At 39.7% G+C, this 15,619-nt stretch overlaps 3 protein-coding genes across 3 annotated transcripts in view; all 3 read right to left on the minus strand.

Annotated features, from left to right (window-relative positions):
- Positions 1 to 1,305: 1,305 nt before the first annotated feature.
- On the minus strand, positions 1,306 to 8,684 carry LOC142398529 (uncharacterized). The gene is made up of 4 exons (XM_075482568.1): positions 8,452 to 8,684; positions 6,828 to 7,106; positions 4,771 to 5,091; positions 1,306 to 3,305 (listed from the first exon to the last, which is right to left on the minus strand). The coding sequence occupies exons 1-4, from the start codon at positions 8,495 to 8,497 to the stop codon at positions 2,680 to 2,682; spliced, it is 1,272 nt and encodes a 423-aa protein (XP_075338683.1). The 5' UTR covers positions 8,498 to 8,684; the 3' UTR covers positions 1,306 to 2,679.
- Positions 8,685 to 9,903: 1,219 nt separating this feature from the next.
- Positions 9,904 to 13,332, minus strand: LOC142398499 (uncharacterized). The gene is made up of 2 exons (XM_075482534.1): positions 13,039 to 13,332; positions 9,904 to 11,991 (listed from the first exon to the last, which is right to left on the minus strand). Exons 1-2 carry the CDS (start codon positions 13,208 to 13,210, stop codon positions 10,100 to 10,102), a joined length of 2,064 nt encoding a protein of 687 aa, XP_075338649.1. The 5' UTR covers positions 13,211 to 13,332; the 3' UTR covers positions 9,904 to 10,099.
- Positions 13,333 to 15,422: 2,090 nt separating this feature from the next.
- The window catches only part of LOC142398538 (uncharacterized), a 9,842-nt gene continuing 9,645 nt past the window's right edge, over positions 15,423 to 15,619 (minus strand). The window contains exon 2 of the mRNA XM_075482578.1: positions 15,423 to 15,619. This exon is cut by the window's right edge and continues 1,606 nt beyond it. The gene's annotated coding sequence lies outside the window, so the exon portion shown is untranslated.

The raw sequence follows: 15,619 nt of genomic DNA on the forward strand, positions 1-15,619 counted from the left end.
CTCTGATTGATTTTCCTTCTTTTCTCAGCTTCAAAATGGCTTGCTTTTCTCCCATAGACAGCTCTCTGGTCTTCATGTTGGTTTATCCTCTTTAACAAGAAATTCAGTCTTTATAGGTTTAAACATGCAGAGCTATTTAATGTTTGAACAATCAACCTTAAAGGCAACACCTGGTCAACAAGAAACACCTGTCAGTCACATGTTCCAATAGTTTTGCTCACTTGAAAAATGTGTGGGTTCAAACAAAGGGTGGTATGTCCTGAGTTGTTTAACACATCTAGATGTAAATACCAGGAAATAAAAGCTGACATTCTGAACTCTTGTCTCACACTCATCTTTTTGATCTTAAACCCAAATGTCTTCAGTGAACAACAAAAACAACGGAATTTGCCTTGCTGTTCCAATACTTTTGGAGGGGACTGTAAGTGACTTTGAACGTGGCGTGGTTGTTGGTGCCAGACGGGCTGAAAACCATCTCTGAACGCACAACACGTGGAAGGCAGAAGAAGCTGCGCTGCAGCAGCAGGAGACCACAGCGGGTGCTGCTCCTGTCAGCAGGAAACTGAGGCTCACTGGGACCGGGCAGTAGAAGATTGGAAAAACGCTGCCTGGTCTGACGAGTCTCGATTTCAGTCGCAGTCGAATTAGTGGCGGGACTGAAAAATGACATTTCCGCTGGTTCCGCTGACGGGTTCAATTCATTTTTGGGTAGATGCAGCCACCGGGTTACTGAAAACCCGGTGAACTGAAATTTACACCCTCTTTTTACCCTTTTTAGGCAAAATGAGCTTTGCAAGCGCGTGGCGCTAATTGTTGCAGAAGGGATGCTCCAAATAAAGAGGCAGCTGGCATGATGCAGGGAAATAAGTTGGAAATCACCACAGAGGTAGCTGGGGACATGTACAAGAATGTGGTGGAGTTTGCAGAAAACAACTTGAATTTATTTTTTTATGAATTTTTTAATCTGGCCATTTAAATCTTTTATATAATGTTGACAATAACAGCAGAATGTATAATGACACATTCATTGTTAATGGTGCAGTATTATATTTAAAAAAGAGAGAAATATCACATAAGTAAGCTGCACTTAACCATGTTTGACAATTGGTTATGCTTTTCTAAGTCATATTTTCCAAAACTTTAATAAACACTTGACTTGGATTTATATGCTGACATTTTAATTACATTCTGTAGAATGAAAATTGAATGAATCTTATCATTAAGCGCTTATGTGTTTACTTATCTCATAGAATCCTGGAACAATAATAGGAAAATAAATAAATAATGGTTAAGGTGTATTATTAACTGGCAAATGTTTTGCTTTGAAGGTTTCACAATGTAACTTCCCCAGTTTGACACTTTAACTAGTTCAGTGTTGCCATCTGGTGGACGAAAGAGATATTGCCTAAAATTGATATCTGATATCTGAATTTATAGGCACAAACAAGTTAGGGAAATGGTCTTGCTACCTAGACAAATATACCTCAGTCCTATGAACTTTTATGGTACTTATGGACATAACAGGGGAAATTGCACTACCTAAAAAAAAGGGTCATCGAATGTCCTCACGCAATGACATTAAAGGCGTTCTGATCCAATCCTCTTCTGTACATGCCCAAGACTTCCCAGGCTTTTGGCATATTTTCTCTTTCAAAGTTCCTCTGTAATTCTAATCAGTTTATTATTAGGGATAATTAAATAGTACCGTTCAATTCAAGCTGTTTTTATTACTTATTCATTATGTAGCCGAGAAACGATAAGACAGCTCACGAATGGAACTCGCCTCTTCATGTCTTTGCTTCTTTGACAAAGTGAAGCACCAGGGCCGGACCAAGCCTTTATGGGGCCTTAAGCAGAATTTCATTTGGGGCCCCCCTATCATCACCTCAGCTCCAGATGCCTCATTATTCCACAGGCTACACTCTTATGTGTGTAACGGACCCACAATCATTAGCATTATTTGTAATCATCTTACATTATACAGGTGTCATTCTTGTTTTTAACCTTAAAGGGATAGCAAACTCATAAATATGGTTTAATTAACTTCTACATAAAGAGTGATGTATAAGTATGGCTCATTAATTTAACTATTTGAAAGTAACATCAGCAGGCTGGAGACTGCATTTATAGTAAACACGTTAAATAGTTTAATTTCTTTCAGATGTGCAATGGTGTGCAAAATGTTCAAAATCCAAATACAAAATAGAATCAAATGACATTCACATTATCTTACAGAAAAATAAAGTTGTAATCAAAATGAAATACTTAAATAATAAATACAATACTTAAATCATTTTGCCCAACGGTGGCAGCAGCCAACAGGAGGCATAAATTAATCTAGTATTAGTATTTTGTCAAAATTAAAAGAAAAATTTTCTGGTGTAATACAATTTTGTTTAAATTATTCAATATTATTTTAATTTCATGTATATATTTACTTTTTTATCACAACGTCTTGGTGCTCTCTGGGGCCCCCTTGTGGCGTGGGGGCCCTAAGCGACCGCGTAGTTGGCATATGCCTTGGGCCGGCTCTGTGAAGCACATCACAGGAACTTATCACGACATCTGAATATTTCATCAGCTGTGGGATTCTCATTGAATTTCAGGCTCCCTATAATAATAATAATAATAATAATAACCCTAATATAATGATCAAACCTTCTGCCCGTGTTTGGCAGATTAGGACTCCTCCCCCATGTGGATGGTCATGTGGACCTTCAGGGCGGCCCTGTAAACGAAAGCCGTGCTGCACAGTTTGCAGGAATACGGCTTCTCACTGGTGTGGCTTCTCATGTGGACCAGTAAGCTGTCCCTCCGTTTGAAACCTTTCCTACATCCTTTACAGGAGTAGCACTTCTCACTGGTGTGGGTTCTGAGATGCCTCTTCATCAGGGACTGAAAGGTAAAGGCTTTCCCACAGATGTCGCACTTGACGGATCTTTTCCCCGTGTCAGTATCACAGAGACTCTCTGATGTGGGACAGCTGTTCATGTTGTGTCTGTCCGGCCTTTCCTTTGGCTTCGGTTGTGCGTCTCCAGCTGCTTCGGGGTCTTGCTGTTTGCTGGGGGAAAGCAGCAGCTCGCCAGTTGTTTCTGCTTCGCTGTGGTTCGTTTCTTGATAAGTGGAAGTCGCTGACACTGAATCAGTCTCCTGCTTCAGTACAAGCTGCTCTCCCTCCTGTGTGGGAAAGAGTTCCTCCGGTTCCTCCGGTTCCTCCGGTTCCTCCGGTTCCTCTTTAATCTTCGGAGTCTTCGGTTCTTCCTGGTTCCAGAGCCGCTGCTTCCTGATACGCGTCTGTGGGAGGTCTGTGTGGAAAAAGGACAAATTCTTTGGTAATTGGGATTAATTCACAAAAGATGCTACACGATACGAGGAGAGGAAACTGACATTATGTAATCAAATCAAATCAAATTTATTTATATAGCACATTTCATGTACAGAACAGTTCAAAGAGCTTTACATAAAATAAAAGCATTGCAGGAGGGAGTGGAAGAAGCATTAAAATACATAAAAGAATATAAAGAGAAACAAATAAAATCATTTAAATGAATTTAAAAACAAGCAACAGTCCAGATAAGTTCAAAGATATCGTGCAGATTTCATGCATAGACACATGAGAACAGAAATGTTTTTAACCTGGATTTAAAAATGTCTCCATTTGGTGAAAGTTTAATCTCCACTGGCAGTTTGTTCCACTTGTTTGCAGCATAACAGCTAAATGCTGCTTCTCCATGTTTAGTCTGGACTCTGGACTGGACCAGCTGACCTGAGTCCTTGGATCTAAGAGCTCTGCTGGCTTTATATTCTCTGAACAGATCACAGATTGTAAACCATCAGCAGGCTTTTAAAATCTATCCTGTGACTGACTGGAAGCCAGAGTAAAGATTTTAAAGCTGCTGTGATGTGTTCAGATCTCTTAGTCCGGGTTAAAACTCCAGCAGCAGCGTTCTGGATGAGCTGCAGATGTTTAATGCTCTTTGTGGGAAGTCCAGTTAAAAGAGCGTTACAGTGATGTGTAATTTAATATGTAACTAAAGTCTTATTTCTGTTCCTGTTCATCATCTGTTTTTGATCACTGAATCCAAAACACAGACAGGCATCTGTACACCCTTTACTCTGGTTTAGGTTTACACTCGAAGCTCCGTTCGACTGTCAGCAGAAACAGCTGCAACACGAGCTCCAGAGCAGAAATAAACTTTCAGTTGTGAAAAGATGGATACATTCTGTTGTAGCCAGAGCAGCTGATGCTGAACAATAAGAGCCAACACACCGGATGAAGCCACAGATTATCCGTGGGAAGTTTAGATGAACTGATCACCTTATGATCAGTACAACCTGCAACCTCTGAGTTCATCTGTCTGGGAGAAGACTCAACTGTAAAGGTAAAGAATCTGATTCCATTACATTCAGCCACCATCCCATTTAAGAGCAGCAGCAGGTTCAGATTAACTCTGACTGGAACAAATGAGAATTCTGCCAACCAAACAAGAGGGATGCTTTGCCTGAATTCTGAGCGCAGTGAGAGCCACAAACGAACTATAGTAGATGCTTTGGTTTCCAGCTGACCCAGTTCTACCAGCAGGAGCTGCGTCGCTCATTACTCTTTGTTACAGGCGTCAGAACCAGCCCGTGTGCAGCAGCAGGAGTCCCAGCACTTCTTTTTATCATTTTATCTGACCACAAAGCTGTCCTCATGCTGCAGCTTATGACTCTGAGTGTCCTGCTAATGAACTAAAGCAGCACATGTAAGACCAGTTTAGTGTTACATACCTATTCTGTGTAACTTTAATTCAGGAATCCTGATGATCTTCATCAGCCTGCGTTGACGGTTGATCTCTTCCTCAGATTGGACGACAGCGTCTCTACAAACCTTTATTTCTATGCATTTGGGCTCACGCTGAGCCACCGCATCAGTCTCCTGTTTCAGTACGAGCGGCCCTCCCTGCTGACCGGGGCCGAGCGGCTCCGGTTCCTCTTTGATTTGTAGAGGCTCAGATTCCTCCTGCTCCAGACTTGGACTGATGTCCTGCTCACAGGGCCGCCGGCCAGCAAACACCAAAACCTCCTTCCAGACATGTGGCTGTCGAGGGTCTGGTGGGGACAAAAGGATGCGGGAAAAGAGCTCAAATCTGAGGGAATATATTGTAGTTACAACCATTTGCAAACCTACACTGCGTCATTATGTGGAAAACTCTCGGGTGACAATCTCCCACTTCTTAATTCTTAAGCACTCAGCCTCCACATGTCAACCCACAGGTAAACCCCACCTTCCACCCCCTCATAACAAAGCCAACACCGTCTGCTTTAAGCACCATTGTTGGGCCTGTGGCTAGTGATGGCAAAATGAGGCTTTTTGAAGCATTGTGTCATAAAGTGGTTAACTACCCGAAGCTTCATTCAGTTCCCTTGGGTGACATCTACTGGCAGCAGCGATTGTTGCACCATATGAAGCCCTGCGAATGTGATGCATATAATAACACGATAATAACACTTATGTGTGTATGTGTGTTGTACATATGGGTTTGTAGTACCTCATTAAAGATTGAGTAATTTACCCATGAAATAATAATTTAAAAACAATGTGAAAAGTTCTGGTTTGTCATTCATATTTTCTTTGGGAGTGTGCTTGGTGTAATAAAGAGGGTGCTTGTGTTACTTCAGGTGTTTTTATTAAAGAAAAGTAGTTTTTGCACAGTAGAAGAACTCAAACGGTTTCTTTTTTGTTTTTAGGCAATTTCTCCAGCTTTGGAAAATCCTCTGTCACAGGGAACAGAGGAGGCTGGTGTGACCAGGAACTGTTTGGGTCGACATATTCCCACACTTTAGAACGCTTCCTCGATGGTTGCTCCATGAGAGAATAATACAAAACTCCGAATATCAAAAAACGAGAGCTGTTCGTAATGTATAATACGTGTAGAACCGGGACATGAACCGGGGCTTCGGCCATCTTGAAAACACTGAATCGCACAAATGTTCAAAGCTCCGCCCATCAGCTGGAAGCAGTCAGCTGACTCGGCCTGAATGAAGCAGTGAAGTCATTCAAACGTCATCAGTGACATCACATGAAGCTGCTTCACTATAACTACCCTGTCGAGTTTGAAGCGTGCTTCGGAGCTTCGGTGCTGGAGGTAACATCACTACCTGTGGCCCTCAGGGGCCTTCGATCAAGCCCTGCTTAAGCTCTGGAAATTAAGGCCCTGTTAGGGTTCTTCTAGAACAAACTGATGTGAAAAAACCAGGGGCCTTCCTCCAAAGCCATCCATAGTAAGGATGGGTGAAAGTGGGCATGTGAGTGGACACCAGGGCCAACAGCTCCTCAGCTGTCACTTCCAGGGCCTGAGTCTTGTTAGATCGGGGCTCATTGTGGCTTAGGGCCCGGGGATTTGGCCAGAGGGGCTTAACTCTGGTGTGGGGCCATGTCAAAGTGGGAGGTGGTGTTTGTCAGCAAGCTGAGACGGAGATAACCGGTTCATTTAAGAGTGTCTTTTGGTTATTTTTAGTTAGAAAGGCTTCTGACATGTCTGTTATCATATTTGTATTTCATTCAGCAGTGGATCTTCTTATTTGCTATGATTTGCATCCATCTACCCAAAAACAGCTGGAGCTTTACCATCAGCAGTGCTTTACACCTGACCAAACTTCCACGTGCTTTTTGAATGTAGGGCACCTTTACGCTTACTTTGATGGCAGCTGCAGCACATATTCACAGTTATTGGCACTTTATGCAAACAGCAGCTCAACATTTGGTGGCTGTGGTGGGAATTTACACGTCTGAGTTCTTTCTTTTTGTGTAGATCACAAAGTCACACCATTAAAGTTTCACGTACCTATAACGAGGAATTTCCTCTCAGGGTCCTGCAGACTGAGCTGACCAGCAGCTTCTTCTTTGTTCTGAACATTTTCTCTGAATACTTCATCACTTTCAGACTTAAGCTGAACCACCGTGTCAGTCTCCTCTTTCACAACAAGCCGATTTCCCTCCTGACAGACGGAGAGTTCCTCCTGTTCTTCTTTTATCTGTGGTGGTTCTGGTGCCTCCTGGTTCTGCTTACAGACCTGCAGGTCGGCAGGAACCTCCTCCTTACAGACACGTTGCTGTGGCAGGTCTGAGAGAACACAAGGGAAAAGGGTTATCAAGATGATGGCAGAAAACAACCCATTTATGCTAATAATGGAGGTTTAAACCATTTAGAGGACTCTGCAGAACCAGAACCTCACTCAAAGTGGGAAATTTAAAGTTGTTCTGCTCTTACAAATCATAGGACAGCTCCATTTATTCAGACTGTCGTACTGAAAACCCCAAAATGTAACTAAGCTAACAGTGGGTACCGGTGCAAACCCAGCTATGAGACACGGTGTGCTGAGTAGCTCGAAGGAACATTTGGTTGGTTAATTACAGGATCCTGATTATCAAACGTTTGCTTGCAACTTCCTGCTCGTTTGAGCTGCTCTTTACTGACTGAGCAGGTCGTTTTTGAGCCACGAACGGTTTCAGAGTCCACGCTGTAACGTGACCTCGCTTCTCTAGAAATTATTCATAGATATAAATGAAAGAATTGTAAACAAATTAATGTTTGTAGGTCATCGTTGCTTCCATTTCAAGATTCAAGATTCAAAGGTTTATTATCATATGTGCAGTTAGAAACGTGTTTCCCTGTACAATGAAATTCTTTGCTTTGTTGCCCGCACTGGATGTCCAAATATAATAAAAGATAAGATAAAACAAGCATGCAACAACAATATTATAACAGGATTCTTAAATAAAATAGAAATATAAAAATATAGAAATATAGCCTGTGTACATAAATGTGCATTAGTGCGCTACATTAGCTGTCTTACTATCTAACATAGTTTTAGCTCAGTTAGCAGTGCATGTGGAGGCTGCATCCATTGAAAACTTTTATATTTTCATGCATTTACAGACTTTAGAGACAGAACGGTCTCAAAGGTTGAACATCGTTTAATAGCCTGCAGACTGGGACAACAACAGGCTTCATAATGCTTTGATCTAAATGGACATTTCTGTGAGAATAATTTCCTGATCTACACAGTTTGGTCTTGATGCAGTCTCAGCTTTCATAAGACAATAATTAACGAGAGGGACTTCTTTCAACCTTATTCACAGCTCTGGATTTAAGAGAAAAACTGCTTTCATAAAAATGATTTTTTTTAAAAAGCAGGTGGTCTATGAGCTCACTGAAAAGAAATGTGATTTTATTTTTTTAAATTAAAACCACAAAACTGCCAAAGTTTGAAGGAAGCAAACAAAACCGAGACATAAACATAGATTATCACCAACAAATCAATTAAATTAAACTGAAAACAAGTGGTAGAATACAGGAGAGGAGCCTTTGACCTCTGCTAAATACCCAAATATAACATTTATGAGAAAACACAATTTAGAGATCACTTAATATTTTAGGTATCACCACTTAGCTGAGTTTCACTCACCTGTTGTGTGTAAATGCATTTCAGGCTTCCAGGTGACGGTCCTCATAGCGGAAGGTCGTTTCTTCAAAGTCTGGAGTTTCCTACAGTTCTTGTCTCACTGGTAAAAACCCCTCAAAAAACCAACTAAATACATTGTTAAGTCAACTATTAAAACACTGACCTAAAATACAACAACCCAACCACCATATCCCTGCATCCAGCTCAATAAAGCCGACACAATCAGAGCTTTGTTTACTTCCGGCGGAAATCTTCTTCTGTGGTTTAATTACCGGTTCGCCAACCAGCTTAAAGGAGCAGTTACTGCCACCTACTGGACTATATGTATGAGGCAGGAGAAAGGAGAAAGAAGTATGCTTCTTTCTTTAAAACCCTGGTCACAAAAATCAGTTGGCCTTGAGACATAAACAAATTAGATCAATTAAATCAAATACAACATTCTAATAACAAAACAGTAAATTAATGCTTTTATACTGTACACGGCTTGCTTGTTTTTTGTGTTTCAGTGCCTTATTAAAATCAATCATCTCATTAATGAATATTAAGAACAGCGGTTTGATATTTAAGAAACGACATCTGTGGATATGTTGCTTGGCTATAAAAGCCGTTGGTCAATAACTCCCTGTCCATCGTTATAACACCAAATATAATATAATTAAATTCTAATATGGGAGCTTGACAGTCTTCTTCAGATAATTTTAAAGCATCAATCAAAAAGTGTTTGTGTAATTACAACCCCAAAACAGATGTTTTTTAAAACCTGCAGGACAGGGGCCGTCGCAGAGTTGGACATCCCTGCTTTAGATGGTCAGAGATAGGCAGATAGCATGTAGTTACCCTTCTTAATGATTTAATAAAGAGTTTATTCACACCATTTAAACTTTATTCTCAACACACTATGACTTTATTCTTAAAATGATGTGAAAGTAAAAAAATAAAACACCCTCTTGTATTTTTCTTCTTACTGACTACGGTGCTGCAGTAACTGGTTTGTTCAACTTGAGCTAGCATAAAAACATGGTGGTGCAATATGTTAGTCTGCATGGACGAAGAACCATCTTTTAGCATGAAGGGTTATTAAATACTTTGTTCACAAAGTTCAAAAGGGAATTTCATTCAATTTAAAAAGGGAAGTTGTATTTAGGGCTGCCCTAGACTATATTTTTATTTGGTTGAGCTGCAGTAACAATTTTACTCTCGCATGCACAGAGGAATTGGATTGTTTTCCAGACCCAAGCATCATTTTTCTTTTAAGAAAACAGAAATTAAGCAACTTATTGAACCAATATTAATTACTTTCTCTATATGACAGTACCACTCTGCTTTAAGCACAGAGAGCATTGGTGCATCATATAATGATCTTAAAGGCGCTTTGCAGCTAATTAAGAAACAAGAACCCAGAAAGAAGAGGACAAGAAAGTGAAAGTGAGCAAGAGGAAATTTAAGATATTCTGATGCTTTTAATTTAGTAAAAGTAGATAAAAGTATACATATATGCAGGTTTATGGTAAAACACAGACATCCAGCCAACACCACAATTAACCAACCGATGAAAATTTAGCCAATTTTAGCATAACATTTTTATCGATGGCTAAAGCTTAGTGACTATTGGGAGGACACCTTAGTCAAATCTTAACTTTCCAAAACATCCTCAAGAATACAACATCCTTGGTGTGTGACCTCTCATGTGAACAATTAAATGGCTCCTTTGACTAAAATTCTTTCCACAAGTTCGACATGAAAAAGGCTTCTCACCTGTGTGGATTCTCATGTGGCTCAATAGATTACCCTTTTGAGTGAAACGTTTCCCACATGCTTTACAAGCATATGGCCTAACACCTGTGTGAATTCTGTTGTGGATAGTCAAATGGCGATGATGAGCAAAACTTTTCCCGCATATTTTGCAAGAATGCAACTTCTCACCTGTATGAGTTTTCATGTGGCTCAATAGATTACCTTTTAAAGTAAAACTTTTCCCACATGTTTCACAAGAATGCAACTTCTCACCTGTGTGGATTCTCATGTGGCTAAATAGATTACCTTTTTGAGTGAAACTTTTCCCGCATGTTTTGCAAGCATATGGCCTAACACCTGTGTGAATTCTGTTGTGGATAGTCAAATGGTGATCATGAGTGAAACTTTTCCCGCATATTTTGCAAGAATGCAACTTCTCACCTGTGTGGATTCTTATGTGGCTCAATAGATTACCTTTTTGAGTGAAACTTTTCCCACATGTTTCACAAGAATGCAACTTCTCACCTGTGTGAGTTCCCATGTGGCTCAATAGATTACCTTTTTGAGTGAAACTTTTCCCACATATTTTACAAGAATGCAACTTCTCACCGGTGTGAGTTCCCATGTGGCTCAATAGATTACCTTTTAGAGTGAAACTTTTCCCACATGTTTTACAAGCATATGGCCTAACACCTGTGTGAATTCTGTTGTGGACAGTCAAATGGCGATGATGAGCAAAACTTTTCCCGCATATTTTGCAAGAATGCAACTTCTCACCTGTATGAGTTTTCATGTGGCTCAATAGATTACCTTTTAAAGTAAAACTTTTCCCACATGTTTCACAAGAATGCAACTTCTCACCTGTGTGGATTCTAATGTGGCTCAATAGATTACCTTTTAGAGTAAAACTTTTCCCACATGTTTCACAAGAATGCAACTTCTCACCTGTGTGAGTTTTCATGTGGCTCAATAGATTACCTTTTCGAGTGAAACTTTTCCCACATGTTTTACAAGAATGCATCTTCTCACCTGTGTGAGTTTTCATGTGGCTCAATAGATTACCTTTTCGAGTGAAACTTTTCCCGCATGTTTTACAAGCATGCAACTTCTCACCTGTGTGAGTTCTCATGTGGCTCAATAGATTAAATTTTTGAGTGAAACTTTTCCCACATGTTTTACAAGCATATGGCCTAACACCTGTGTGGATTCTGTTGTGGATAGTCAAATGGTGATCATAAGTGAAACTTTTCCCACATGTTTCACATGTATAAGGCTTCACACCTGTGTGGTTCCTGCGATGTTTCTCCATACTGAACTTATCACCAAAAGCTTTTCCACAATCTTCACATTTCATAGACTTTCCACATGCGTCAGCACCGAACTGACTCTCTGACATAGGAGAGTTGTCAACACTGTAACTGTGACTTCTATTTCTGGGTTGTCTTCTCCTTGGCTTTAACTCTAAATCTCGCATTGGTCCAGAGTCTGGATGCTTTTTTCCTTCTGGATTTTGACTTTCAAATAATGGAGAGATAGGAGAGTAAATGTGGTCGCAGTTTAGTTCTGGTTCACCGAAGTCCCTTTCTTCATGAGGTGAAGTCACCATAACAAATTCCTCCTTCAGTAGAAGCTGCTCTCCCTCCTGCCAGGGGCAGAGTTCCTGCTGTTCTTCTTTAATCTTTGGAAGCTCTGGCTCCTGCTTCAGACTGCACTTCCTCCTCTGGTTATAGTGATATCTATCAGTGACAACTTCTTCTTCTTCTTCTTCTTCTTCTTCTTCTTCCTTAAAGACATGTTGCTGTGGGAGGTCTAGGACGACAAAGGAACAGAACCAATAGGGTATTAAACAGATGACGGGAAAACCCTTTTGAGACTATTTAGTTTTAACCAGAACCAGGTACTACGACACAAGCATTTTGCTCATATATTTAAATGAGATATCAAGTTCAAATTAGAGGTCGCTCGAGCATTTATAAATGATAAGTAGCGCAAATAAGCAGAAATCTGATCAATCAGTCCATATCCCTTACCTCCCTCCATCACTGTTAGAAATGTTGGAACAGACATTATACACACACATTCATTAGCCCAGTAGCATGCTCGCTAAGCAGTTGTTGTGTTGTCCTGTGGTTTAAGGTCATCGGTATCTACAGTTGTATTATATGAGATTGCTGCTGCTTGTGTTTTTTTGTTTGTGTGTTTGTTTGCTTGTCTGCTTACAGGTGCTCCTGGTGCCTCTAAGGCTGGATTCCCCACAAAAGCTATGGATTGTCTTCAGTTTTGTTTTCACAGGTGTAACAGCTGGTTGTCTGATTTTTCATTGTTTTCTATTTTTGTCTCTTCATGTTTCTGTTCCTTTTTTTTTCTCCTTCTTCGCTCTCCCTCTCTCTCTGTCCCCCGGTCCGGTTCGGCACCATCACATGTTGAATATTGTAACAAAAATAAATAGATAAATAAGGAGTTGATGGGCGTCAAGGGGAGCTTTACATTCATTAAGCTTCCCTTGGCATAGCAAATGTGTTTGGCATAAAAGGTATTCAGATTACAATTCTGCTGCCATAATGCTGGACAGGACAAGGGGTTCAAAATGGGGCTCAACATGAATAATATGAAATTAGAACCAATAAACCTATAAAAACAGTGCCTCTAAAAACAAATGTGTTTAAACCTTATATCACACAGGAAATCATATATTCTTTGTATTTAAAAAATATCTAAAATATAAACAAACATAGAAATGTATGCATCAACACACTCATTAAAAGGTGTTCCAGTCTTTGTTTCTTCCTTTAATGACACTTTTTAGTGCTTTGGGAACTGAGGATACCGACTGTTACCCATCACAGTGTTCCTTACCTATTCTGTGTAAGATTATTCGGGGTTTCCAGGTGATATCCAGCAGTCCGCGCTGACGGTCCATCTCCTCCTCGTACTGGACGATGGTTTTCTCAAACTCTGAGAATATTTCTTCAGCAGCAGCAGTTAGTCGCTGGCTGATAAACTCTCTCAGATGCTGAACTGAAGACATTGTTGCTGCTCATACTCAGATATTCAGCTCAGACAGCACAACCAGTAACATTTTTTTGTGTGAGCCCATGCAGAAGCTAAGCTAACTGCTAGCTGTTCGTGTAGCAGCACGGTGTTACTTCCGCTGGGTGTCGCACTGAAAGGTTCCGACGGTGAGCGTGAGATAGCTTTCAGTTCCACCTTCTATTCTCTTTAGAAATCGATTTAGAAAGCGATTTCACAAAATGAACAGTTACTTTATAGAAATAGAAATCTTTGTGGTCATTGTAATTGTTTGAAAATGTGGCGTGAGGGGATGGTCGTCTTCAAACAGCCTATGATACAGGAAAATAACTCTGCTGACACTGACTTGGTCGAACACAGAAACCTTTTATTGCCAACCAGGTCCGTATCAGAATGACAGAATGAAGCATCAAATCTTTGTTCCAGAACCATCCAGTGATGAACTTTTGTGTTTCTTTGTGATGCCTTTTGGTATTCTGCCTTGCATCCTCACACTATCACTGTTCATACTGTCATACTTTAATACTGTAAATTAACATTAGGGCTGGGCAACGATTAAAATTTTTTAATCTAATTAATCACATGATTTCCCTGATTAATCGGATTTGTACGCAAAATCCAAAAATGAATCCAAAAGTAGCGTATAGCTTTTAGCTTTATTTTAAATGTGCTGCCATATGAATGAAAGTGCCATAACATTTGTTGTGCAAACACACTTTTAACATCAGCATCTTTCTGTAGTTTTTATGTAGAAGCCTCGCTCCACTGTCTGTTTCCTTGAATGACTTGCTGCTATCAGTTGTGTGTTTTGCCTTTAAGTGATATTTTAGACTGGAACTACTACGCTGAGAAGACAATTCAACTTGGCAGTGTTTACAGATGACTTTGGTTCTGTCCACTCCGCCGTCTGGAAGAACTTTAAAATGAAAATGGCCGAGTAAAAGTTCCGTACCCTTCTCCATGTTTGGTGGATCCGCCGATTACTTTCTTTTCCTGTTCCGCAGCAGACAGCAGCAGACTTTTACAAAATAAAAGCCTGTGAGCAACAGACTTTTACAAAATAAAAGCCTGTGAGCAACAGACTTTTACAAAATAAAAGCTGCATTAATGCGCGATAAAATATTTATCGGCATTAAATAATTAAGACGTTAACACGATAATAACGAGTTAACTCGCCCAGCCCTAATTAACATTATTACTATTAGTGAGTAAACATATTTACTTCGCATTTAGGAGGAAACAGTCTGACGTGAGTTAAGGAGAACTTTTATAAAACAATTGTTCATTTTATCAACACAGACGTAAATATAGCAGGACATATGAAATGAAATAAATTATTGTGAAAGAAGAGAATGGAGGTGGAAATGACAGCTGAGGGAGAGGGAAAATAAAGGTAACTGAGGACATCTAGTGGCAGTGAAAGGTAACACAGAAAAACTAAATCAAACCCAGGAATAAAGGAATAAAGTTCTTACAACAAGACCACAGTGACTTCACAAAAGGTGTCAAAACCAAAGTCTGAAATCTCAAGCTCAAATGCTCTGGACTGCATATGATCCATATTCAGACAAACTGAACACATTCCAGTGCAATCTGATGCAGGAAGAGTTTGAAAGTCGGACCAGAAAAAGATGATCTCTGACCTGCAGGGTCGTATATCTGACTCTGAATATTTGGGATCCTTCTCTGTTTCCTGAGAAATGTGCATCATCCAAGTCTTCTTCCTCCAAGACCTTTAACTCCTTTCAGGAAGTAAATTTCTCTCTTAGCTCAGAGCTGATTACAGCTCAAGTGCGAGAGATCAATAAGATTAATTAAAACAAGATTCATTCAGTCTAAAATTTGGTCTAATTTGATTCTAAGCAGGTGAATTAAAAGCTAATTGCTGCTGTTTTCTATCATCTTCAGCATCATTCAAGTGTTCAGAAGTATTTACAGGTGTAATGTGAGACTGAATATGTTTACCAAAAATCCAAATTACAGCATATGGAAAAATCATCTTGTTTAATTTACAATTAAAGTTTGAAACCACAAATTTGATGCATCACAAAATACACAGAAACATCAAATGAAACACTAAGTTTGGCAGAAAGCCCCAAGTTTCAACGTTTTAACATAAGTTAAAAATCAACATGGAAATGAGATAGTTGTAAAAAAATAACTAATAATATCATATATAAAAATACGCAATGACACAAAAACACAGAATACTCCAGTGACATCTTGTACACATCTGTGTTCAAGGAAGTTTTTATTGTGAAATATCAGACACAAACATACATTCAATAGAGAACAAGAGCCACATGTTGAGCTGAATAATGGCGTCTTTAAAAGGGGAATTAGGTTTGAAATGTGGACATCTATCAGGCACTGACAGATGAATGTTTAAATAAACTAAAGCTAACTC

Source organism: Odontesthes bonariensis, chromosome 14 (genome assembly GCF_027942865.1).
Source record: "Odontesthes bonariensis isolate fOdoBon6 chromosome 14, fOdoBon6.hap1, whole genome shotgun sequence".
NCBI lineage: Eukaryota > Metazoa > Chordata > Actinopteri > Atheriniformes > Atherinopsidae > Odontesthes > Odontesthes bonariensis.

Excerpts from the sequence above, each read along its gene's own strand:
- LOC142398529 (XM_075482568.1), bottom strand. The coding sequence starts at position 8,497 with ATGAGGACCGTCACCTGGAAGCCTGAAATGCATTTACACACAACAG. Across the intron at positions 7,107-8,451 it reads AATGCATTTACACACAACAG|ACCTGCCACAGCAACGTGTC; the intron begins GTGAGTGAAACT and ends GTGTTCTCTCAG. Across the intron at positions 5,092-6,827 it reads GAGGAAATTCCTCGTTATAG|ACCCTCGACAGCCACATGTC; the intron begins GTACGTGAAACT and ends TGTCCCCACCAG.
- LOC142398499 (XM_075482534.1), bottom strand. The coding sequence starts at position 13,210 with ATGTCTTCAGTTCAGCATCTGAGAGAGTTTATCAGCCAGCGACTAACT. Across the intron at positions 11,992-13,038 it reads AATAATCTTACACAGAATAG|ACCTCCCACAGCAACATGTC; the intron begins GTAAGGAACACT and ends TTGTCGTCCTAG.